The 25,969-nt window shown below is 38.9% G+C and overlaps 1 protein-coding gene across 3 annotated transcripts; it reads left to right on the top strand.

The window, feature by feature from the left end:
* The first annotated feature begins 1,037 nt into the window (after positions 1–1,037).
* LOC136424985 (selenocysteine insertion sequence-binding protein 2-like) lies at positions 1,038–25,871 on the top strand. 3 transcript variants are annotated; one of them, XM_066413658.1, is made up of 17 exons: positions 1,038–1,221; positions 9,705–9,853; positions 10,282–10,537; positions 12,252–12,381; positions 12,843–13,081; positions 13,566–13,835; positions 14,370–14,561; positions 15,588–15,737; positions 16,276–16,459; positions 17,795–17,946; positions 18,272–18,596; positions 19,215–19,280; positions 19,804–20,084; positions 20,464–20,590; positions 21,184–21,338; positions 21,714–21,809; positions 22,354–25,871. In XM_066413658.1, exons 1-17 carry the CDS (start codon positions 1,192–1,194, stop codon positions 23,329–23,331), a joined length of 3,780 nt encoding a protein of 1,259 aa, XP_066269755.1. In that variant the 5' UTR covers positions 1,038–1,191; the 3' UTR covers positions 23,332–25,871. The 3 variants fall into 3 exon arrangements, with proteins under 3 accessions (XP_066269755.1, XP_066269756.1, XP_066269754.1); XM_066413659.1 differs by having other exon boundaries at positions 15,585–15,737; positions 18,272–18,422; XM_066413657.1 differs by having other exon boundaries at positions 15,585–15,737.
* Positions 25,872–25,969: the final 98 nt, after the last annotated feature.

Here is a 25,969-nt window from a genome sequence, read left to right as displayed (position 1 = left end):
GCCATTTCTGATTGCTATAGACTTCATTCTTTGCTGTCCTACGTGACCAAAAATCGTCAGAAAAAACGTTACATTACCAGCAAGAATATGGGTCTTAAAACACACGGACACAAAGCTTGCCACACGTGGCCTACTTTGTACTTCTAACCGTTCTAACGGCAAGTGCGTGCCAGCTTCAGTAGCCAAGGAAGTAAACTATTAAAACAGTATGTCCAAGACTAACAAACTTCGCCCGACCCTCATGCGTACCCGGTGTATTCAGGGTGCACCGGTACTGTTGCAATGTACCTCACCTTTCTCACCTGGCGGCCTGCACACAAAAGGCACAATAGACCTTATCACATCTCTAAGGGAACACCTGTAAACAAGGCGTAAACAGTAGCCGAGACAGACACAGGGTGGCGCTTTTGTAGTTTGTATGACCTGTTTTCACGATATAGCAACATTACACACACAAAAAGGGGCAAAAGTTTGGACAAAATTTCTGTCTTAGGTAAGAACAAGAAGCGAAAGAAACTGAAACCGGAGTTTGAAAGTTTCAGCTGATTTTGTTCAGGTGTATCCGCCCCAGAAGGTGCATGTAAAAGTAGGACTCTCAGCCGGAATGATTGCAACGGAATGACAAGTGGATTCTACACATAGGGACTTCATTTAACATTTACATACGTTCTCTTCAGTAAAGCTTACTTCAGAAAAAGCTAGCAAATATATCTACTGAAAATCATCCTAGCAGCTCACCGGTAAAGAATGCTTTTGCACAGAATAGAAAAAAACATTTACAATTTTTAAATAATCTTTTCTCAGCTTCAAAATTCAATGGTAGCTATGCAAAGAATACATAAGGCTCATTGGCATTTTTCTTATGCTACAAACATGCTATAGAATTATTTGAGTGCATTTTGAGATCTCAAAATCCTAAATCTAGATGCTCATGTTTTTGTACATTTCGATATTCCAATCCGATTTCGCGTTTTATTTAATGTTTTGCCAAAGTCCAAATGGATTTTATCCAATCACGGTGCTGCATATTGATCACGTGATGGACGGAGGGTCACGATTTCCGGCTTGTTCCAGTGGTGTGTTTTACGATATATCTTTCAACAAAACTGAGGAAATTTGACCACATTTTAGCGTTTTGGGCCGACATTTACGCATTTTCCTCCGATGGTTGGACAAGCGAGGCCTCCATAAATGTCTCATGGTGAGAACATCACCTCTCAGGTGAGAATCAAGGGGTAAAAATCGTCTGTTTTGGGGGGTAGTTTTTTCATGGCGTGTGTTATAAGACCGGTGTGTGTGTTCGTGACTGTTTTTTCTGTCGTCTGACGCATGACATATTCTGTCAGGTATTTTACTCACAGCCCCTGATCGCATTTTAAAATCTTCTGATAGCCTTTATGCCCTCCTTTCAACAAAAACACCTCTCATGCACTGATATTTGTTGCTGTTCTTAGCTCAGTTTTGGGGGTGGGCGGATGGTAAGCGTCATGGCCGGTCGCCGGACCCTAGTAACTAACATCCCATCTAACCCAAGATTTTTATCATTTAAAAGACGAAGACATCCGACTAATATCAAATAAAGTATCACATTCACTAATTTTCCACGCTTTTAGCTGAGTATATTAATATCAGTGCGTTAGTATGCAGTTTAAGTACGCGGAAGCAAAATGTAGCCAATTTTTTTAGGAAAAGTGGGGAGGGGGGCGTTATAATTTTTGTGGAAAGTGATATGGTTGGGCGGGGCTCAGTGGTAGCTGAGATTGTTGGGATTTAGGTCGTTATATTAAGATGATTAAGACATTATACAACATGGAAAAGTGATCTTAATATTAGCATACAGGTGGAAGATGTCTACTAGCACATTTTTTGTGTTTTTCTGTCTTTTTTTCTGATTGGTTATGATCTAAGCCTTATGACTTATGTCACAGTTATGTCACTAATCAGTTTACAGTAACTTGTTAAGGTTAGCACAGTTTTGTTAAGGTTAGTACAGTTACTGCAATTCTTGAAATGTTTGCGGTGGTTTTATTTTCCCAGTGACTTCTCTGCCTATAATTGATTGATACTGCAAAAATGCATTTCCAATGTGTTACTACTGTACTACACTACAGGATTGATTCTTTTAGCCGCAAATTCAAAACACAGCAAAAACCTCCTTTTCCCTCCTAATAAGTTGCAAAAGCGGTTTGCTGAATCTTACAATTTCCAATTATTGTAACTAGCCGGTACTGCCCACGATTTTGTATGTAAGTTACATACCATAGCTCTATACATCTTCAACGGCAACTTTGTAAAATTTATATTGCCAGGAACTTGACTCATACATTTACTGATGAAAAGTTTTCAGACAAATTTTAAAAGGTCGGAGAAAATTTATATTGATAATAATAAGTTTATTGCAAGTTCTTGCCCGTAGGCTAATTGCAAGTACATGAAACATGGAAGGATGGACAGACAATTGGTAACAATATAGCATGTGACTATTCTAGTTCAAACACTAACACTATATAAATTGTATCTTATTTGGTTTTGACATCTCTTTTCGAGACAGTGGAAGATGAATGCTCCCACCTTTTGTATATGTGGGTTTTGTGATGTTAACAGGAGAGTAGTTTTCTTTTGTTCTGTAAACATGGTGAAGTTTGGATGGAATTTGGTGGCCTCTTTAAACAGCGCCTTTCGTTCTTGATCGTAGATCCTTCGTGATAGGATGTCTGAAGACCCCAACTTACCCAAGATTGATCTGTATGTCATGTCATGTCGAAAGTACATTTAAACAGGAAGGGTTTGTTGAGTCAAAAGCTGTTAAACCACCACAATGTTTACACCAAACATTGCAAACGTAAACAGTTACTAAACCATTTTCTGATGGCAGGATGATTGGTCCCCAGTACTTGTACAATCACTTGCAATTAATTATAAGTTACATTTGTATCTGTTGAAGATGCATTCAAAAAAGGTACTGAAAATCCATTTATTTTGATGGGGACGGAGATGATTATACATCGTGGTAGAAGGGAAAATGGCTTTTTTTACAGTGTGCCCACATGCATTATTTGAAGAAAAATTGATGAGATTGCATTTAGAAATACAGTACATGTATGTGTATTGCATAATTTTCAAGGGGCTGCAAAAATATTTAGGCTGACGGTATACTATGTATTACTCTAAATACATTTAAGTTCGCATGGTTTTTACTTTGTGCTAAGGGGAAAATGGAGTGTTCACTGTGTTTTTAAGTTCGCGGCAGTACTATAGTCCCATACTGCTACAGTATTGGACAAAAGTGTACTTCTGCTGTAAATGCAGAAATGTTTGCGGTAGCTTTAGGTTCGCTGTGCAACGGTCGCCGGGAAAACCCTGAACATAAAACCACCGCGAACATTTCTGCATTTACAGTAGTACTGGTAACAGCAGTTTGAGTTTTTACGGAAAGTTTTCACAAATTGCAGGTAAAGTTCCTGATAAATTGCAATATTGCAGATATTATAAAGTTTAAACAGAAAAAAAATGCACAAATGTAGCACGTTTTAAAAGTTGTCTTGATATATCTGCTAGGGGTCTTTCAATATCTGCAAGGGATTGATGAATTGAAAGGGAAAATCGACTAAAATTGACATTTTTAAGGAAAATGTTTTTGGTGAAGCAAATCCCCTTTGACTTTTGAAAAATCTAGAATCTTTTTAAGAAAATAGAACACAACAAAACACAAACTATTGAACTTTGAAAACAGTTTGTAGTTTGTGTCATGAATATATTCATAACTTACAGTGTTATATCAATAAATATGATGTCTTTTAAAATTTGCCTCTAGAAAAATCCTTCTTCACAGCTTCATTTGTACATTGACGAAGAGACCTTGTCCCCAAAAAGATGGTATATGATATCAGAATGTCATTAACTAGTGGCGTCTGCATTATTGCATAATGAATATTTCATTCCCCCCGACATTAAACGAGCAGTCATTCTTTGTCATCGCAAATGCCAGGCTTAGAATTAGATCTTCCATCTAGAATGATCTAATCTACGGAAGATAATGGAAATAACCTTTTCCCTGCAGGTCATCTTGAAAATAGAACTAAGGAAAAGAGAAATTAAAGGTTACGTACCCTATTAAAAAAAACACATCCAGAGAAATTTAAGGTCACTTTACTACTTGTTGTATAGAAAAAAACACATCAAGAAAAAATGACCCTATAATATATAGTATAAAAAGAAAAATTTTCAGAGAAATCTAAGGTTACCCTATAGAAGCAAAAACCATCCAGAAAGATTAAAAGTTACCCTTTATAAAAAAATAAACATCCAGAGAAATGGAAGATTACCCTGTATAAAGAAAACATATCCAGAGAAATTTAAGGTTACACTACAGATAAAAATGCTAGTATCAAGAGAATTTAAGGTTACCCTATGCTATAGAAAAATGCATCCAGAAAAATTTAAGGTTACATTCAGAGAAATTTAAGGTCACCCAATAAAAGCATGTTCACTGGTTACCTATAGATAAATACACATCTAGAGAAATTTCAGCTTACCCCATATAAAAAATACACACAATTTTAAAAAGTCTTTTGAAAAGTCTGTAGAAAACAAAAAATGTAAAACACACAAATTTATTTCAGACATTTAACCTTCTCTCTGCTGCTTAATGGCTACCTTAGCACACTGAAGGTTAAGTAATCTGTAACTTGAAAACAGAGGCTTGGGAGGAAATTGAATCCAAATATACTTTGCACAGAAAAATTGTACTGAGAATTTGTCATTTACATAACCTTCTAGGAGTTGACACATTGTTTACTTAATCTAAGTACCTACAATATAGTTGGGTAATATATAGTCAAATACAGTAGCAATATGTATGTAGCAAGGAAGTACTATGAAATAATTGGTACAAACGATGTCCTGGCGTAACACAGTGTAATACCGTAAATTCTTTTAATTTTTGCTGGGATTTAATTTTGCACTAGGAGTGGAAAGAAGGTTTGCTGTTGATAAAAATGCAGTAGCTCAAATTCAAAAGCGCATATTTGTGCTGTCATGATTTTTTAAAAATACAGAGCCACCCCGAAAACGATACCATTGCGAATGTTTTAAGATTTACAATATGTAATTTGTGCACAATACCTTAAGACTGCATTGTGATTGGATTAGTCTCCACAAAGATCACGCTGCAAAATATCATTAATAATTCAAGAACTCTTTAGAAAAGAGAGGACCTCGCAAGGAACAGTTCTTGATTGTGTTGCTGACAAAGATTACTTTATAGCTGTGATAAGACGATAATGGAATTGAAGGTCTTGCAAAAAATACTATATACTAAAAAGTATACTAAAAAGTATACTAAAAAGTATCGACCCCCGGGGGGGGACGGGACAAGTCCATGCAAGACTTCTGACCACTCCAGCCTATCTGCCATGGCCGTACTCAGGTCCTCCATATGAATTCCGGTGTCTCTGGATAGAGCCCTTGGGAAGGTCAGCTTCCTGGAGTGTGTTTTTCCCCGGGGCCTCCACAGAATGAGTGAGAAGATTATCTCCTCACTTGCCCAAGGCAGTGACCAGCAAACTGCAACTGGACCCTTCTCTGTCTAAGTCTGTGTGACACCCGGGGGAGAGAACCGTAAATGGTCTGGATAGTTGCATAATATAGTCGGTTGGGCGTCAGAAGGATGATGGCTGAGACACAACGATTTACCGGTTTCGACCTTTCATTCAAAAGTCTTCATCAGAATATGATTTACTGGTTTCGACCTTTTGTTCAAAACTCTTCATCAGAAAATGAGGGTATATACGGTACTTCTGGTCTACATTATACATGTATTTCCTTCTATGACCAAGGTTCGTTTTCAAACACAAAATAACACTTAACAGATGTATATCTATGAAAATCAAGTTACCAGGATATTATATATGTTAACAACATGCACCTCACCCTTGACGCAATAAAAGGTCAGAAATTTAGTAATAAAAGATTTGTGTAGATACATGTATGTATCAGGGATCTCCCCAGAAATATATAGCAGGATGGGGGGAGGGTGCCGGGCACAGGATACGTGTCGCGAGGGGGGAGGTCTGGAAGGGGGCGCACAACTCTCAAAAGGAGAGCAGATGTTGCCTTTTGCCTTTTTCAGACATAATGGTAGTTATTTTCTGCAACTTCAGCTTTACATCTGAAATTTCTAGTATTGAGCAAAAATAACAGGCTTTGCTGGGTAAAAATTGGAAAAAATACCATCACTTTGAAAGTCAACAGGATGGAGCTGGGATTAGAACAGGATGGAGGAGCGCCACTGTACCATTCTTTAGGGAGATCCCTGTGTATATTCAAAAAAACAAAGTCAAAACAAAAAGTTTGGAAACTTTATTTGGACAGACCTATCATATTTTGGAGAATGCTCCCCTTCTACCTACATGTACATGTACTATGGCACGTACATAGTTGTAAATCACATAATGGGTGATCAAATTTAAGGTCACTGACCCTTACAAATAGATGTCCAAACTACCTGGGACTGACTGTTACAACGGGTTACAAAGGGTCAGTCAGAGGTTTTTAGATCATACTTCTAATCTTACAAACATGCTTATTGAAAATCTACCATTTTCTGAACAAGTAGTTTAGGTACAGGTTCAGGTTCGGACCTGTACCTCAACCCGTGTACCTGTACCTGTACCTAAAATTTGTTTAGGTACACAGCTCTATGTATGAAAAATGGCAACTCAATTATTCTGTTTACATGTTTCAACAAAAGAAGACTAACCCTTTGATAGTTTTAAAAATGACAAGGCATTTCTACTTGTAGTCATTCTATTAATCTTGTAGTAAGTTGTACACTACAATTAACACGACTCGATTATCAAAATCAGTACCTTTAGTACAACTCGATGGTGTGATCTGTTAGATCATCTGATCACTCCTGACCAGACCCATTGTTTGGGTGGATTTTGAGAACAAAAGGCAGGTGACCCCAACAGGTAAATATTGACAGCATCACCTGGGCGTCCCCACAACAATACTGACGTACACAGTGATCCTCATGGTCTTCCTATTTATCCTGTGGCTTGACTGTATTCCTAATGATCAGTTAGGACTACAAATCATTGTGTGTAGGCACATTGTAGCGTATTGCCGCAACCCAAACTAGAATCCAAATCGTCTTTTGAAATGATATTGATAATACATATGAAATTGTGAAAGATATGCATGTAAGGACCACCTGGCCAATGTGACTACTTTTTGGTGGTCTCTTGCAGATAATTTTCCCCATTGAAACAAACATTAAGAATCCTGTCTATTAAGTGACCACCTGTCCACATACACATGTAGACCATGCCAGATTTTATCAGTCCCCTGAGTGGTCATCTTGGGCGTTTTTGACTGAATATTATTATTTGAGCATCTCATTTTTGTTTTACTAGTATCATTCATTGTCATATTGTTCAGTATTGCTATTTAGACTACTTTATCCCATTGAAAAGTCATCATTAAAAGTCATTAAAAAGTACCATTGGTTTTTCTTCCCATTTTCGTACATGTTGTATTTAAATGCCTTCAAGGACGTCAAGATTTTCATAAGTAGGTCAAGCAGTACCATGTCTTGGTAACTGTTTCTATAACAACACTACTTAAAGGTGAAACAACCGTAATTCCAGTTAAGCATTGTATCTGGGTTATGTAAATGCATGTAAGCTAGTGTTGAAGTCTGCTAGTAATATTTGTTATTTTCAAAGGGATCGAGGTTCCAAGATTACACTCAAAATTCACCAGGCAAAATTGTAGGTAGGAAAGTTTGTTGGCCTGTATTGAGGTAACTAACACATGATTAGCTTGTGGTGGAAAGGTAACAATTTAAATATCAATTAAGAATGAAGAAAATTAAGGGTTTAGATGAAATTTGACTTCCCAAAAGCCCTTTAACTAGACCGCAATTGCTGAGCGACCAAAATTAGATTTGTGTGACTCTTGATTTTATAGTTAAAATATGATGCACAATGTAAAAGAATGATTAAGAGATAACAAACATTCAAAATAACGTAAAAAGTTTCCTTCTTCATGAAATGCGTTGAGCGACCTGTCAAGTGTGTGGTTTCTCAGCAGAGCTATGCTCAGTGAGGACAGCCTCTAGTGAAAAAGGGGTTTTAACTTTAACGATACTTGCGGGCATACCGTAGTTGATTAGATTGTAAAGGGCTGGCTTTGAAATTGATTAGTACTGTAACTGAACAAAATCAAGATTCGACACAAAAACATTTTTAGTGTTCATTTCTGAGGTATACTATTGAGTGAACACTTAGAAAATACATGTATAAAGTGTTACATGTACATTTAGGTCATTTGACAATGAAGTTCGTTGCCAAATAAGCTTGTTGATACAAAAATAAAATCAAGAAATTATATATTCTAAAATCCGTCAACATGAGTTCTTAGAAGCAGGACCTATAAATGTTTTCATTAGTTGTATATAGATAAAGATATATATATATATAATCAATTTTATTACAGAAGAGTTAGAACATGTAACCACTACCACACTAACTCTTTTATAATTTTACCTTTGGTCAGTTTGCTTTTGGCTGACCAGGTCATGCAATAAGCCATTGTCCTTTTTTGGGGTCATTTTGTCCAGTCAGGTAGGTCTTGTAAGTGCTGTCCTTTTTCAGGGTTTTTAGTTTAATTCTAGACAAAGTTTCCTTGTTGTGTTAGATCTGAGGTGTTCTTTGGTAGAATTACATATTGATGACGTGACTTGAGGTCAATCTATCTTATCTATGGTCTATGTGGATATGATGCATGCATGGTTTTATTTTCCCTGGGCCTCTCCATTGCGAAATCATGACACCATGAATCTATGTTTTTGTGCTACACAATTATTTTTCTTTAGAACACTAGTACGAATTTCAAACACTGCAAGAACCATATTTACGCTACTCCCACTGCAAAATCAAATTCCTGCTAAAATGAATGAATATACAGTTACGGTTCACATATTACTATTGTAATCATAATGATCATTTACAGTACCTACAGTACACCCACACTGACTGGTAAAAATATCTCTTAGTCTTACTAAGAGTCATACAGCTTGCTTATTCAAAACAAGTAGGGGGTAAAGCAAACATAGATAACCAGTACTTCTACGACCTTTACTCTTAGGTTAGGAATTTGTACCCCAAACAAAATGAATACCATTAATGTTACATGTCGGCTTTTGAATTTCTTACTTGGTTAGGAAGAAAAGTGATCTTGTTATACATGTATGTCATTCTGTGATTAAAAAATGTCATTCAATTTTTGTTACTTTTTCCGTCAGCTTTTATAACATTAATGTTTAACCATAATTTAAATGGACTGTTGAAATCTTTTGTTTGCTATATTGTGGCAGCAGACCTTTTTCTTACGACGTAGTTTTTTCTTTTTTTATTCGAGTTTTTCACAAAGTGAAGGGGAGGGCAAAACAGGTGCTTACATACCTTTACATGTACATGTTACCCTCCCACACATACAAATGTACATGAATGTACATTCAAATCCACAATATCATAGTCATACATATAAATAATGTAATTAAATACGTAACCTTTAGAATGATTCAACATAACACTAACAGTAACCTGTAGATTTTTAAAATGTGTACATTGATAAACATGCATACAAAAAATTCTCAGATTAACCAAGGTGTTGTTTATTGTTGTTTTTGTTTACAGGTGAGCCAGTTGTCTGCTGAGGTGGAGCCCTTCGTGCCCTCAGCGCTCCCTCTGCCGACCTCTGACCCCAGCGGGGGCACACAGCCGCACGTTCTCCCCAGATATGTCACGTCTTGTTACCCGTTTGTACAACCTCCGGAGGTGACAAGGTACGTGAAAAACTTCTTTCTTTTCAATATATAATGTTTTGTTGCTATCCAAAAATTAAAAAAAGAGCCATGCATAGTACTGTAAATGCAGAAATGTTTGCGGTGGTTTTATGTTCACGGTTTTCGCGGTGAAACTTACAACCACTGCAAAAAGCCATTCCATTGTGTGACTCTAGCGCTACTATTTGTTTCAAAGGGAAAATGTTTATATTATAAACCAAACATTTAGATGGGGACCAGGCCATATTTTACAGGGAAGCAATTGTTGGAGCTATAATAGGATGAATTACAATCATGTACAAGCTACTGTTATCCACTAGAACTCAAAACATTTTTTTCAATAGAGGGACGTACAATTTGCTATGTGTTAAAACTTGCCTACACCAAAGTACAAAATGTAATGATGTTCTCTCCTTTTTGCGTTACAGTGAGGGGTACGTCCAAGAGGTCCGCTGGCCAAGTTCTGTACCTAACCCCCAGTACAACCCCTACCCACCCCTCTCCCCCCAGCCCCACCTCCAACACTACTACCCCCCTCACAACACACCCCCTCCACCAGGACCATTTCTACCTCACCCCTCTCCTTACCCCCCTCCCCTGTATGCAGGGTACCCCCCTCCAACTCATCTGTACCCACCCCCTTATGGGACCAGATCTCCAACACAACAGGTCACAAAACAGAAGGTAACTATCAATAATGTAAATAATATCAATAATGTACCTCACCTTAGATTGTGATTGGTCAGTTACAGGTGTATAATACCAATAATGACCTCCTTAGACAAAACCAGTAAGTAATTAGTAGGTCCTTTTATGTTATCATTAGTCAGGGTGCGAAATACTTTTTTGAGCCAGGTTGCACGGTGTGCAACCTGGGTAGAAAGCTAGGTTGCCCGTCAGAATTTCAGGTTGCCCCACCTAAAAATTCACTGATTTCTTGAAATTATATTTTGTAAGTACATAGTATTACATAGCCTTTAACAATATAACTGGTGCTTAATTGTGTTTTTGTTTCAAAATAAAATTCAATGATATACAATGTTAAAATAAAACACCACAACAAACAAACTTATACAATTCATGTGTAAAACGGGTATTTTTTTTAGGACAAATAAATCCTTTTTTCAACCCCCATAGACTTTTTGCTTTTTCTGCTCTAGGAAGAGTTACACTGCAATAGTTACATTGCAATAGGACTTGTACCTGCACATTATTCTCTTCCCTCACATAAAAGTTGCTACTGGGCATATTTTCAAAATCTAATAAAAGTACCCCCGGAATGAAATTACCTATATTTTTTATTGAAAAATTCACAGGTGAGTTATTAATGATATACATGTATGATAATCATAAGATAAATACAATAGTCTATGTCATTGTCCAGTTTTTATCTCACTGTCACAACATTTTAACAACTTTGTTTATTCTATAATCAGTGTTGCCAAGTAAAGATTTTTTAAATCCCAGCTTATTATTAGTAAAGTGGCTCCATCTCCACTTCTGCGATTTTTAATTTTGCCCCCAAAAATGCACTAGCAACATTTCGCCCATAGAAATACACAGCAACTCAAACACTGCCCTCTACCAGTTGTTGCTAGTACTGCAGGTCACACGTCATTACTCTCGCGCAATCACGCGATATCCAGCGAGAGTCGATGAATTCAACATGGCTCAACATGGCGGCAAAGAGCCGAGCGCTAAGCCGCGCTCTCTTTCCGACGAATTTTGCGTTTCAGGCACAATAAAACAGGTTGACTATGGATGCAAACGAGTGAAAAAGTATCGGTAACTTTATTAACTTGTTTAGTTGGGGGTCGATTTATATGTTTGGTTTGAAAATTTACGAGACTGAGAGCGAGTGTGTGTGCACACCACACGGGTGTGTGAGCTTCCTTGGTCCAATTATTTTCTACTTCGTCAAGTAATTGCCGCAAAATCAATTTCTCCGGCCCAAAATTTAGGTAGCGCACCGCGCAACCTGGGTTAAGAGATAAGTTGCGCCAACCAAAATATTGTTGCGCTGCGCAAGTGCGCAACCGGGTATTTCGCACCCTGTTAGTAATCATTAAAAGTATATTGTGGCCCATTTTGTATATACTACATGTGCTTTGAATCAATGATACTCAAGGATTAGATTTGTAATTGTCTGATCTTTTCCTTACGTTTGAAATGTGCTTGTTAATGACATTGTGTATCTTTGACTGTCATAAGGAATTATTGATATTATATAGGTTGATAATTGACAGTTGACATTTTGTCCAAAGACCTTTATCACTGATAATGATACAGTATCTTCACGTGTCACTGTTACATTAACTTGATTAAATGAAATGCTAGCTACTAGTGCCTACAAACAATCTTGGAACAAGATCTAAGATGTGTTTTTTTCTTTCCTTAGACCCGAAGGAGAAGTGGCTCGCGGTCAGTTCAAACTAAGAGCATCGCTGTCCAGAAAGAGGCGTCCAGTAACAGCCCCGTCCACAACAGACACAGAACGATCATTTTAGTGGACGCCAGTCAACAAACAGGTATGACCTGAAATGTTTGAATCACTGTAAAATAGCTGAACATATTTGAAATAGTGGCGTCGTGTGGCGCACCTGGTAGAGTGTTGGACTCAAACTTCAAAGCCAGTAGGTCCCGGGGTTCAATGCTAACCATGCCCCAACGTTGTGCCCTTGGGAAAGCCACTTTACGTGACCTTCCCTGGCGGTGGAGTGACGCCCACTGACTCTCTACGGGTAGAAAGTGTGGAAAAAAAACACTACAGATTTGGTTGCGGATGTGCCAACATCTAGCACATTTGCCACCAAGAACTGTACATTTTTACAAATCTTTTTGATTTGAAATAACTGTAAAAACTAAAATACAAAATCTTTGAAAGGAGAACATTTCCTATTAATGGATGACACTATTCTGGATACCATGTAAGCCAGATGTTAACAGAACAAAAAAACAAAACTCATGATACATGAACATTTTTCCTCAGATTTTCCCGACGACATTGCGGACAAGTCGTTACGTGACAAACCCAGCCCGCTACTAAGGAAGTCCAAAGCGCGCCGACTGGCAAGTCGCAGACCGCAGGACCCTTCTTCTACCGACTCGGAAGAGGACGAGGGAGGCATCGACAGCGACTCTGGCTACAGCAGTCCGAAACACGGCAGGAACCAGAGTGCGAATAGTAGTACGTCAGAAGCCGCCACCGGGACTTGTTTTGTTCAACAGGTAACTTTTGTTTTTATTTTTTATTTAATATAGCTCACCACAAAGCAAGAATCAAAAGCCACTAGAGGGTACATGTACCTACATTTTAACCTGAAAAAAGAGTAAAGTAACTCAGTTTAAGCAATGTTTGATTTGAAGTTGGAGTGTCACAGACTGGATTATTTGGATTACTATAAAGATTTAGATAATTAATGAAAATTTAGTATTGAATGGTTTTCCTGTACATGTATTGACCACAATTAGCTCTACTAACATATGTTTTGTTCTGGTAACTTTGATCCTATTAGTTAATAGGGACTGTACATGTATGTGTTCTGGACATGCTATAGTCATAAATTTTTTTTAATGGTAGATAGCTCTTGAACTCAATAAGAAGTGATATAAATCTTTGCCCCCTAGCAGCTTTTTTGGAACTGTAGGGACTCTAGTTATGATATGTTGTACAATGTTTTCAAATTGTATCCTTTTTTTTTGTACTATCCAGCCCGGTGCTCCACTAGATTATGCTGGCTACATCCCACCGCACTATTACCAAGCCTACGGATTCACCCACCCTCACAACACCCACGTGGGACTGACGCACCCCCCACCACCCCCGGGAGCCATGATCCGACAAGACACAGCCAGCCCCAGGGGCAGGGGAAGGGGGAGAGGGGTCTGGGGACAGCCACCACCACCCACAGCGGAAGCAAAAGGAAAGTGGCGACAGAGGAAGAGATCACCAAAGAACAGTGGAGGGAGGGAAAGAGAGGAGGTTAGAGTAAACTCTACTACAAAATATTTTGATTTGTATGGCACAGATTCAATTATTAATTGATCATTAATAGTTTATTTGTATCATTCTGCTGTGTTTGTGTCCTAATATACAGTAAAAGTAAGCTATCAGTAATCAGGTAGACAAATAGAAATTGAGTTTTATATTTAATGTCTCTTTACAAAGTTTCAATTTGATTCATAATACTCATTTAGTACATGTACTTTCCAGTTCCGCACCCCCTACCAAATGACTGAGTTAGGCTAGCAGAGAAGGGACTGAGAGTTCACGAGTTAGATTCCTGGCTAGACCTTGGAAAAAAATTATATGACTTTCCAACCAGGTGTAAAACTGGGCACCTTGCTTTGGTTGGGGAGGTAAACGGCAGCGGAAAGAGAGGGTTAGGCTCTGCTTTCCAACACTGTGCCCTACACACAGTGGATAACAACTCACAGCCCCTGAGGCCTCAAAAAGGCTATGGACCTTATTGATAACCTTTTTTCTTTAATTTGTTTTACCCTACCGCCCCCTCAGCACCCAGAGTTGGATGGATCGACCCTGCCGTCCTCCACGCCCCGTTCCGTGGCGAGTAGCGATGCGGAGTCGCTGCAGTTCCACGATGAGATGGAGTTCCCCAGCCTGGGGGCCCCGCAGCAGTCCCAGGCACAGAACCCACAGGCGCCCCTGTCTTACAGCGCCATACTGCAGACTGCCGCCCCGCCTAAGGTAGCCAGAATCACTGGAGAATTACTACACATTTATAAATCAGGGGTTCATCTAAATCGGGAAAGAGGGGCGCTGCACCCTCTCGTTTTAGCCCAGTGCCCCCTTGTCGAATTCAGATTTTAGCTTAATTCCCAGCATACAGCCTTCCCTCGGCGATCGATTCTTCCATAAATACATAGAATTCGCTCCCTTGCCTGTGTGTGCTCCCTCTTGTTTAATTGCTCCCTTGCCTGTGTGTGCTCCCTCTTGTTTAATTTTTCTAGAAAAACCCCTGTAAATAATTGACTTTTGCAGTGGTTTTTATATTTTCAATCCTTAAGCTGCCATTCCCGATTTAAACAGGGATACAGAGACATGCCCTGTGTGCTGCACCCGGTTATAACCGGGATAGGGTAATTCCCCAGAAGAAAACATCTTTGCGTGCATGTAGTGCGGGAAGTTTGGAAGTTAGGGGAGTAAGGGCCGCCGACTGTTTCTCAGGTTTTCTGAGTGAGGTCAGGGGTCAAACATTTTCGATTTTTACTTGGCTAAAAAACCTGGCAGCTTAAGGGTTAAGGAGGGAAAAGGAGGTTTCTCAGTTTTTGAATTCACAGTTGAAACAATTCTGTTGAAAAATAGTCATAGAAGGGAGACATATTTGTACTGTCAAGAAACTGTACTGGAGAGCTCACCACGAAAATATAATCACCATGAAAGTTTTACCAGACTGTAAGATTGGATTTCTCTGTTTTTGTGTAGTTAAGTTTTAATTCAAGTTTTACGATTTGTGACTTGTTAAAAAATTCCAAGGACTGTTTAGGACCTGTAACACTAACTGTTTATTTCTTGTAACACTAACTGTTCATTTCTCCATATTTTTATTTTTCGAATTTATCAGTTTAATGGTCTAATATTTGTTTTCATTATGTTTCTTGATTCAATTTTTTTTTTGTAGTACCTCATTATACCTTGATATGATAATGCATTTTTATCTGCAAGATGTCAGTGAAGATGTCTGGATCTTTTTCTTGTACCCTCCCTTAGCAGTTGCCTGGCGCCCAGGAGCCCTTAAACCCTGCGACTGTAGTCTCTACGCCTGTGGAGGTGAAGAAAGAAGGGAAAAACGCCAGGAAGAAGAGAAAAAAGGCTCTTCTTGCTGCCAAGGCTGCTGCCGAGGAGTATTCAGAGATCACTCAGGTAATCTAATGATACCTAGAACTACTATATGAAATGTACAGTAATGTATTGTTTTTCTGTATACAGACATGTTTAGAAATTAGTTTCATACTGTTAAGTCATTTATCTTCACAGAGACTAATGTGATTTAATGATCCATAGAACTTAACTATTAACTGTACAGTATTGTATTATTGTTTTTCTGTATACAGACATGAAATACCTTTCATACTGTAAATTCATTTATTTTCATAGAGGCTTCAGTTCATGTTAGGATGGAAAAGAAGATTTTCGTGGTGTTTTGCGGTCAAAAAAATTTTAGTGTACAGTAGCAATACAATGGAAAGGCATATTCGTGGTGTGATGAATTTGTGGTGGATAGGTCCCTACAAAAACTGCAAAAACAAAACCACAAAAACACTTTAGAATGTACTGTATAATTTTATACATTTTGACCAATCCATAACTGCCTATAATGTAATATTAATGGTAGTAATTTTTGACAGCAACAATGTAAAGAGCAATATTAAGTGGCTTGGTTCTTTTTTCAACTTTTTAGGAACAGTCGAAACTCCAGGAGATTCAGAAGAAGGCGTCAGGGAAGAAGAGTAAGCAGCCGATGCAGCTGGACCTGGGCGACATGCTGGCCGCGCTGGAGAAGCGACAGCAGGAGCTGAAGCTGAAGACAGCCGCTGGTCCGACCAAGACAGCTGCTGTCTCTACAGGAACAGTACCTGTGCAAGGTAAAGGTCGTGTGTGCTGTTTTATGTAGTGATGTAGTTAGGTCCACAACACCTAAGAGAATTGACAGCAGGAACTGAAAGTTAAGGCAGCTGCTATTTCAGCCAAGACAGCTGCTGTCTCTACATGAACAGTACCTGTGCAAGGTAAATGTCTAATTAGTGCTGTTTTATGTAGTGATGTATTTGGGTCCACAACACCTAAGAGAATTGACAGCAGGAACTGAAAGTTAAGGCAGCTGCTATTTCAGCCAAGGCAACTGCTGTCTCTACAGGAACAGTACCTGTGCAAGGTAAAGGTCGTGTGTGCTGTTTTATGAATTTGGGTGCACAAAACCTAAGAGAAATGCACCAGGAGCTGAAGCTGAAGACAGCTGCCGGTCCGACCAAGACAGCTGCTGTCTCTACAGGAACTGTACCTGTGCAAGGTAAAGGTCTAATTAGTGCTGTATAAATGAATGAATGAATAAATGAATGAAAACTTTATTACCGTGTCTTGCGCCATTTTGCGCCCAGCCCATGCGGGCTTATAAGACACCGTATACGTTACATTAATTGCTTAAACAAAAGATCAGGAGTACAGAGATTAACATGAACAACTAAAAGTAGAATATGCACAGGGTGGGATAAATAAGTAAATATATAACATACAAAAGGTGGATGAACATAAGTATCAACTCAGGTTGGATAATCATAAATGTAAATAGGAATTTCGCAAACAGGGGCATATGTACATAAATGTGTAAATCAAATAAAATATAACAGAAAGAAGCACAAACTGTAACATAATAACTTTTGTGGTTGATTTCAATTACTATGAACATATGCTGTATGTAGACAGTGATGTATTTGGGGGCACTCCACCAACAGAGGGGGACGTAAAGCTGGCTGCCCTGTTTATGAAGGAGCTTTAGGATGTCAAACCTCTGCACGTAAAAGAACCCAACACACTTATCAAGAAGAGCAGGGGTGACCCGATTTGTTCGGCCAAAAATGAGCAAGCCGTAGCGAAGCCGTATAGCTAACAAAAAAGCATCATACTTTGTCCTCAGTCTGAGGTTCGACCGCTTTGCCTTTTTTACTTTTAACCGCCCAAAGAGAAATGACAACAGAAGCTGAAACTGAAGACAGCTGCTGGTCCACACTTCTAAAGGAAGGAAGATAAGGGTTAAGATTCCTAGGAACAAAGGATTGATTGATTGATAGATTTATTTATTTGGATAATGATGTTCATTGTAGAGATTGAAAATCATAGGGCAGATGCTGTGACAGTTTTTCTATAGGATGATGGAATTACATTCATTTGTTGTAATAAATCTTCTGTTTTTACCCTGTTAGTTGCATCATCAGAAAATAAACAGTGGAGTGGTAAGAAAGAGGCTTCCCATGTAAGTACGCCTCACAACCCCCTGGACTCCCATGCACCCATGGTCAAGAGAGGCAAGGAGAGAGAAACTCCACACAAGAAGAAACCAAGTGCCTTGAAGAAGGTAATAGTTTTGTTCTAGTATGTCAGGTTTAATGTGTAAGATAGCTCACTAATACTGATCTAAGAATGTATGCATATTCATGATAAGGTCAATTCCTGGCATGTACCCTCGAAAGTCTAAGTTTGTTGAGCTAATGACAGAATTTTGAAGGTGCCAAGGTGCAAGACTGCTTGTAGCTCATATCATATCCCTAGCCTGTCAACCTATGCAAAATAATAGTATAAAAATCCAAACCTTTGACAGACACTCTCTCATTTGTCAAACTGCTAATTGCAAAACTGTCATTGGTTGAATTGCTAATTTTGATTGACACTCTGTTGCCCAGGTTATCCTGAAGGAACGGGAAGACAGGAAGATGCAGAAGCTAATGGAGGACCAGGCGCACTCGGACGCGGAGACCGGCGAGGTCCCGTCCAGCACGGCGTGCTATATCCCGTTTTCCATGGAGGATTCCGACGGCGGGACGTCCCAGGAGGGTGAGAACACCACAAATTCCCCCCTTTCCGCCAAATTCGATCAAATCACGCAGGACGCTAACACAGGATCACCACCAGATACGCTTAAACCGATAGAACTTGTGAAAACCTCCGGGCAAACGTCAATGGAGGATTTCAATGATGATGATGATGATGATGATGATTGGGAAGAAGGTATGTCAAATCTTACATATTAATCTGTCCTCGTTGTTGAGGCTTGAAAATTCATAGAAATAAAAGGTTGGTTTGCAGTGGTCTTTTTTTTCTTCTAACTTCATTAATTTCTGTGTGCTCAAGTGGCTTTAAGTATATAGCTTTTAAGTGTGAGCTTTCACCTTTAAAGTTAAAAGTTTGGTTTCTCTTGTGTGCATTTTTGTGCTTACCTTTAAACTGCTGTGTGTCTTTACCATTTTACTGAATACTTCAATGCTCCTACTTATGCTCTGTTGGCATTTCTGTCTGCATGTGTCTGTAGGATGAATGTAATGAGCTTGTGTACTGTACTTTGCTTGCTAACACTGCATGCCTCGCTGACATGTGAAATGTATTAAAAGATTGGCATTTTATATTATGCAATATTTGAATTGAACTGTGCATGTGTGAAGTCAAAGTTGAAGACCCCTAACTTGTAGCAGTTTTTTCTTAGACCATCCTTAAAACAAGTGTTTACATGTATGTCTCATAGTCATCAACTTCAATAAATTACCAATGCATCACACCGTGCATGTTCAGTTCAAATTCAAACTGAACAGGCTTATCATGATTACATTATGTTGTGTTATTCCTTTGTAGAGCCCAAAGCAACGTCTGCACCTGAACCGAAGGAAGAGGAGTACTACGGAGCCTTGTCACAGGACGGTAAGTATATACATGACTTTGTTCCATGTGTAGAAACGATTATTATGTACAAAAACATGCAATTCAGCCTACTGGCTGCAAAATGTTTTTAAATGCTTTTGTGCAAAATAAATAAATCATTCATTCATTCATTTAATCAATAGTCAATAGATATATACAGACATGCATGGTACAGGCAAAATAATCAAAACAAATAAATTAGATGAAATAAACTTAATACCAAAAATTACAAAGATGTCCAAAACAGAACATAAGAAACATTAACAACTTTATTGATCTTAATGGAGCACATTTTGATGTAAAGATTTTGATTGATTTTAAACTAAAACATTCAAAGACTTCTTCAGCCTCCTTTAATATAGGCTTTGCAGTCAAGGTCAATTGTTATACAGGTATTACTGAAGCAAACTTGTGTCATCAAAACACAAATGTACCTTTAGAAAAGATGGAAAAAAACAACTTAGGTTTGCTGGAAGACTTTTGCCCCTTGAACTAAACCATGATTTTTCATTGTCATTTTCAGACCACAGCTTTCGTGGCTCCATGAGCCTGAGTGCAACAGGAAGTGAACTTTCACCCCTGAGCCAGGCGATGTCACCGATCAACTTCAGCCCTTTGTCGTCCGCATCCCCGCTGTCCTCGGGTACGGGCAGCCCTCTCTGCGCGCCGTCCCCCATCGGACCGAAAATCCACAGCCGTCGGTTCCGCGAGTACTGCAACCAGGTCCTGGACAAGGAAATTGACGGCACTGTCACAATGCTGCTGCAAGATTTGGTTCGCTTCCAGGACAGGCAGTACCATAAGGTGGGTCTCGAACGTGATGCTACCTTCACAGCCAGGTTACAGATGTGCATAGAACTTCAGCGTATCTGGTGCTGAATATGGGGCTATACTTACAGCACTTTCTTATCTTATCATTTTATATGTTCACCACCTAATGACTAAGGTATAAATGTAGATGGTAGAAGATATTCACCCTATGGTTAAAGGATACTTGAAGACAGTTATAATATTCTGAGTGTTGCTGCTTAATGTAAGTGTTTGTAAATGTCCTTCTGTGTGATTTGCTATTACTTTTATGACAGTCATCAAAAACACTTTCAATTGGTAACTCTTTGGTTGTGAATAATAACTTTGTAATTAGATTCTAAATGGTGCTGATACATTGTTTGTGCTTTTACAGGACCCAATAAAGGCCAAGGCCAAAAGACGAATTGTCATGGGGTTACGTGAGGTCACGAAGCACCTGAAACTGAGGAAGCTGAAATGTATCATCATTGCTCCCAACCTGGAGAAAATACAGTCCAAAGGTATACAACATTAAACTTGTTGAACCATTTATAATGGTAATGTTGACTATAGATGCTTCAAATTAGCATTAGCACACATTTGATCAAGTCCTACATTGTAGATGTTTTTATAGTATAATTCATGTGGCGGTACATGTACGTTATTTTTTGTTTTATATCCCTAGGTCTGTTTCATATCATAAGAACATATCAAATGAATGTCTTTGATGCAGTTGTGCAGAAATTTATTGTATTTTTCTCATAGGACTGTTGAATCGTTTTCTAACGTGATTCAATGAAGCTTGCCATCTTCTTGTTTTGCCCCTCATAGATGTGGGTTTGCCAACACATTTATGAACCCTGGATTGATTTCCTCAAAAATTTGTGTTCCCCAGAACTATCGTAGAGCTCGTAGCCACCAAGTACAGTAGACTGAGGCATTCTCACTAGACCTTTTTTTAAAACAATGCTTACAGTTAGGAGTGACCGGTCATTCAGCGCAATATAACCAGCTGCTGCCATGCCACATGCCTGCAAAGCTGGTGTGTTACTCTGAAGGGCGATTATACCTACTGTACAGATATAGATCTGATTGTTTTTACCTTTTTCTCCAGGTGGTCTTGACGATGCCATTGAGACCATACTGAACCTGTGCATGGAGCAGGACGTGCCATTCGTGTTTGCGTTGGGGAGGAAAGCCCTGGGCAGGGCCGTGAATAAACTGGTGCCTGTCAGCGTGGTGGGGGTCTTCAACTACGATGGCGCAGAGGTAAGGGGGATTCTGTTCAGTAGTCGAAAGTATGCAAATGATTGGAACAGGTCATCGTGTCGTTATGATTGTTGTCTTTGTCATCATCAGGAAATGGATGAAAAAGTCATTTATAAAAGTGAACATTAACATAACTGGTTAGCGATAAAATATTTGAGTAAGTAAAGGAGTGTAAGAAAATCAAAGGCTAAGATTAGGACAGGTTGAACTGTGATACACTTTTTGTTGTTGTTTGTTGTTGTTTATATTTATTTACCAGGGGAAAAACATATTGCCAACTGGCCCTTTTTTCATTGGTTGATTGATTGATTGATTGATTGATTGATTGATTGGCACTAATTTGATTTTGCCGAAAATGGTTGTTGTTTTCTGCAGGAACATTTCAAGACGATGGTGGAACTGACCACCCAGGCACGCAACGCCTACATCGACATGGTCACGATCTACAGACAGGAGTGGGAGCAGATGCAGGTGAGAACTGATTGCTCATTGGTCAGTTTGAATTGAAGATGTCATCTCATTGGTCCCTTTGAATTCTTTAGAAATTGAGATGGACATTAGCTGCTTGTATTGATTGCTCATTGGTCTGTTTGAATTGAACTGTCAACTGATTTTTAAGAAGTCCTTCCCACACTCTATGGTATATATGGCAGCACCCATCTCATTTCCTTAGCCCTTGGGCCATACAGTTACAAGCATAGTAAATGCTACAGCAACAGAATCCACAGGAAGGGGAATAGACCTTCTGCATGGAAAGCTTGCACTCTATAGTATACTCACTAGGCTATTGTTGCAGTTCTCTCATTTTAGTGGCCCATCTGAATTCTTCATTGTGACATATGTGCTAGGTACATATGTATTATACATGTATGTATTTATTAATTTTGAAGTAGCCATTTGGCACCCCATTCTCTACTGGTTACAGAGTTGGGCAGCAGGGACAAGGTTAATGGATACTTTATCAATGTTATTTACAAGGCAAGTTGTTTACCATGGATCTTAAATTTTTTTACAGGCAATGAGGAATAGCGGCCAGCCAATTTACCCCGCTCACTTGGGCCACTCTCGTAACCCGTCCGCGGCGTCCGCGGTCTCCTTCAGCAGCGTCCTCTCCGAGACGATCTCCGAGTGTCACCCAGAGCACGACGGGGACATCGAAGGGCCAAAGATCAAAGTTGAAGAGGCAAAGGTCACGGAGGAGGTAAAAGTCAAGGTCCAAGTGGAGTGCACGGAAAAGGGAGTCTCGGAAGCAGAGCCCACGAAAGAACACCTGAACAGTGAAATTGAGAATAACCTGGAAGAAAACTCAGGTGAGAGTAACTCTGACAGGGCTGACGTGGAATCCGAGTCATCGGAAGGACCGGGTTCGGAGTCGCGGCATTCGGAGATCGCCGAGTTCCCTCCCGCGTACGATGACGTCCTGACCAGCTCCGCCGCCACGACGGTGGTTAACGGAGCGGAGAGCGAGGTGACGGATGTGGTAGAAGAGGACGGGGATGTGCTTAACACGTCCTGTAGCTCATCCAAGCTCCGCGTGCTCGACACGGGAAGGATCGAGAACTGGGTGGTCGAGGCCTCCCAATGTGTGGAGAAACTGGACCTTGATCCTCAGCAATGCGCTGAGGAGAAAATCGACCCTGATCAGGAGAAGGAAGCCACTCCTAAAGCGGAAAGCAAAGTAACTGACTCGTCAAAAGAACTTGTTTCTGATTCCAAGCCAGATGTTGACACCAGACCTGGCCGTAATGTCTCCCCTACACAGCAGATGGACTCTTCAGCAGGAGAGGAACAGAACACAGCAAACTGTGATCTTAGTGAGCTGAAACGGAACGTGCAACTTCAGTCTGAGGGGGGAGACGTTTCAGCAGAGAAGAACATGATAGCAAGCAAGGATGACGACGCAACGGCGGGGCAAACTGGCTCGTTAAAGGAACCCGCAGAGGAAGTCGGCAATTCCAACGGAACTGTGTCCGTGGAAATCAATGCCAGATAGCCGGAATATCAAAATCATTGTATAAAAAAGAATAGTTATACAATATGGTGATGCTATAGAGTTGTTACAATTTGTAGAATATTTTGACTTCACAATTTGAGAATGGCAAAGCCATATCTCGAGTGCTAACCTTTATTTTTTCCAACTCACTCAATTTTGTGTTTGATTTATTAAAAATGAGGTACCATCTATTTAAGTTTGTAGAGAAAGAAAGTTTTCCTCAATATCACATTCTGTATACACATATGAAATGTGGAATACTGTACTATATCTGTTATAGATGGTTTGTTCAATAGAATATCATGCCTACTATGATGGCATTATGAAGTATATCATGTTTGCAATGACCCAAGGCACACAACAATTAGGTCTGTTGAAAATTTAACATCTTTAAATGTATCGCAAGAAAATGTAAATGCCTTTAGGTTTTTCTTTGAATTGATACATGAATGTGAAATATTTGATAAGGTGTTGATATGCTTGTTTGAAAGTGATGTGCTTGTTACTTTATAATTAGCTTTTCACATAATTGATGTAACGTTCTACTAAAATTATTCCAACAGGTCACACATATCCGTCACCCTCAAAAATTTATCTAAAATGATCTCCAGTGCAAGGTCCCCTGTACATAACTGGTGGATGCCGCACTGGAGATCTCTCAAACCACTGTTTTTCTTAGTGGCAGATATATAACCTTGCGGATAAATGTTAATGGAGGTTACACAAACAAATTTGAAACTTGTGGATTGTGAGGTAATGCATTTGTGTAGTCTAAATGCTTAATTAGGCTGCACCCCCCCACCCCCACCCCATGCACCACATGTGGTTTTCAATATAGAAATGTGCAAAATTGAACTACATTGTACTACAGCCTGTAAAAAGTGCAGCAAATAGAAAACAAAGAATGGAAAAATTAATGCAGCCGAATTACTTAGATCAATGATGAAATTTCAGGTGTCTGCTACGCTATGTCCACATCCCTTTAAGTTTGTTTTTACTAGTATAAAATGAAAGTGCTGTCATGATATGCCTAGTCTGCGTGTGAAACTAAAAGTAAGAGGTTTAAAAATTCAGTGCTTTTTTCTGTTCCTGTTAGTTGACTGATCTCTGATGTTACGGCCCAAAATCATGTGCCGTCAATGGTGGTAGAAACCATTCTTGGTATGGCAGCGACAAAAAACTTCGGGAAGTTAAACGAAAAGTAACATTTTTTGATACATTTGTGTGTCAGCCCCTTTTCCTCCTCGCACCATTTGCTGCTACGCTTGTTTTTGGGTGTATACAAAATCTTCTTTGGCCCAAGTTTTCTAATATGCTAGAACACTACGGTAATGTAGAAACATATCCTTGTTGGTGTTTTTTGAGGCAGGGAGCTTGTAGAATTTATAGTACTGCCTTCCATGACAGCACAATAAAAGTTACCCCAGCACTTCAATAAGTTAGATAAAGAGAACAAAGTTACACAATTTATACAAATCCTAAGTTAGTTATTTCAATTCCCATATAACATAGGAAGGAAAACTTCTGTTTTTATGTGTGTGTTTTTTCCCCAGCAGTATAGAAATATAGTTTGTAACATATGATTAGAAAAAGTGATATGTACATATAGTTTTTGTTCTTGATACAAACTGTAAGTGTGTGTGTTGATGTAAAAAGAATACGCTTGTTCATGGTTTCAACTGCACATGCGCAGCAAAATGCATAGAAGGTAATACGTGAAAGATGAAGGCCCCTAACTTGTAAACAATTCTTGGACCATGCTTTAGACACATCCAGCTGTGTTTTGTTCATGTCTCAGGGGCCTTCACCTTTGACATATTACCCAGAATGCATCTCACTGCACATGTGCAGTTGAAACCATGAACAGGCTTATCATCATAATTTTCTTTCTGTTGTTGATATACACTTTACTTTGAAACCCTGGGTGGTTTTATTTCCATTACAAAACCCAAAGTGTAATAAATGTACATGGACACGAAAAGGATTATCTGGCAAAGTTATTTCAATTTTGTGAAACTCAGGCACTAGAATTGAGATTAATGTGATGTTTTGATTAATTATTATCACTCAATACGAAGACAGGGTTATATGTACTTTTTTCATTCATAAAATGTACTGCAAATTAACGAATGTTTTTTTTACAGAATTTCCGCTTTCTTAAGCAATGTAATTGGTGTCATCAAAGGCCTGTAGCTTTTGTGCTAAACAACCCACTGTTACTTGTGGAAATGAATTGACATTTTTTTCAACGAACAAGTATATTTTGAATTGCAGCATGATTATATATGGCATTTTTTGTGTTGCTTAAAAACTCTACACAGCTTTTTTGTACGAAAGAAGGATATCAACATTTAATTGTAAATAGTTGATCAAACATCAAATGTTTTGCATTTATGCATTACACAATGTACAATAACGAACAGTGACTCTATTGTTTAACCTGTCAACTGCTTTGCAGTGAAGCCATGTTACACCTCAAATTAGCTGGAAGAATGTTAATGCACTGTATAGACAAAATTGGAATAACTTGTCGAAACCAAGTTTGTGTTTTGATTTTATTTTCATAACCTTGGTTAGAAACTGACTTATTTAAATCAAGGAAGCATTTTTTAAACAACATTTGTGTTGATGACATGTT

Source organism: Branchiostoma lanceolatum, chromosome 19 (assembly GCF_035083965.1).
Source record: "Branchiostoma lanceolatum isolate klBraLanc5 chromosome 19, klBraLanc5.hap2, whole genome shotgun sequence".
Taxonomy (NCBI): Eukaryota; Metazoa; Chordata; class Leptocardii; order Amphioxiformes; family Branchiostomatidae; genus Branchiostoma; species Branchiostoma lanceolatum.
The sequence above is the reverse complement of the archived record's forward strand: the minus strand, read 5'-3'. Positions and strand labels throughout refer to the sequence as shown.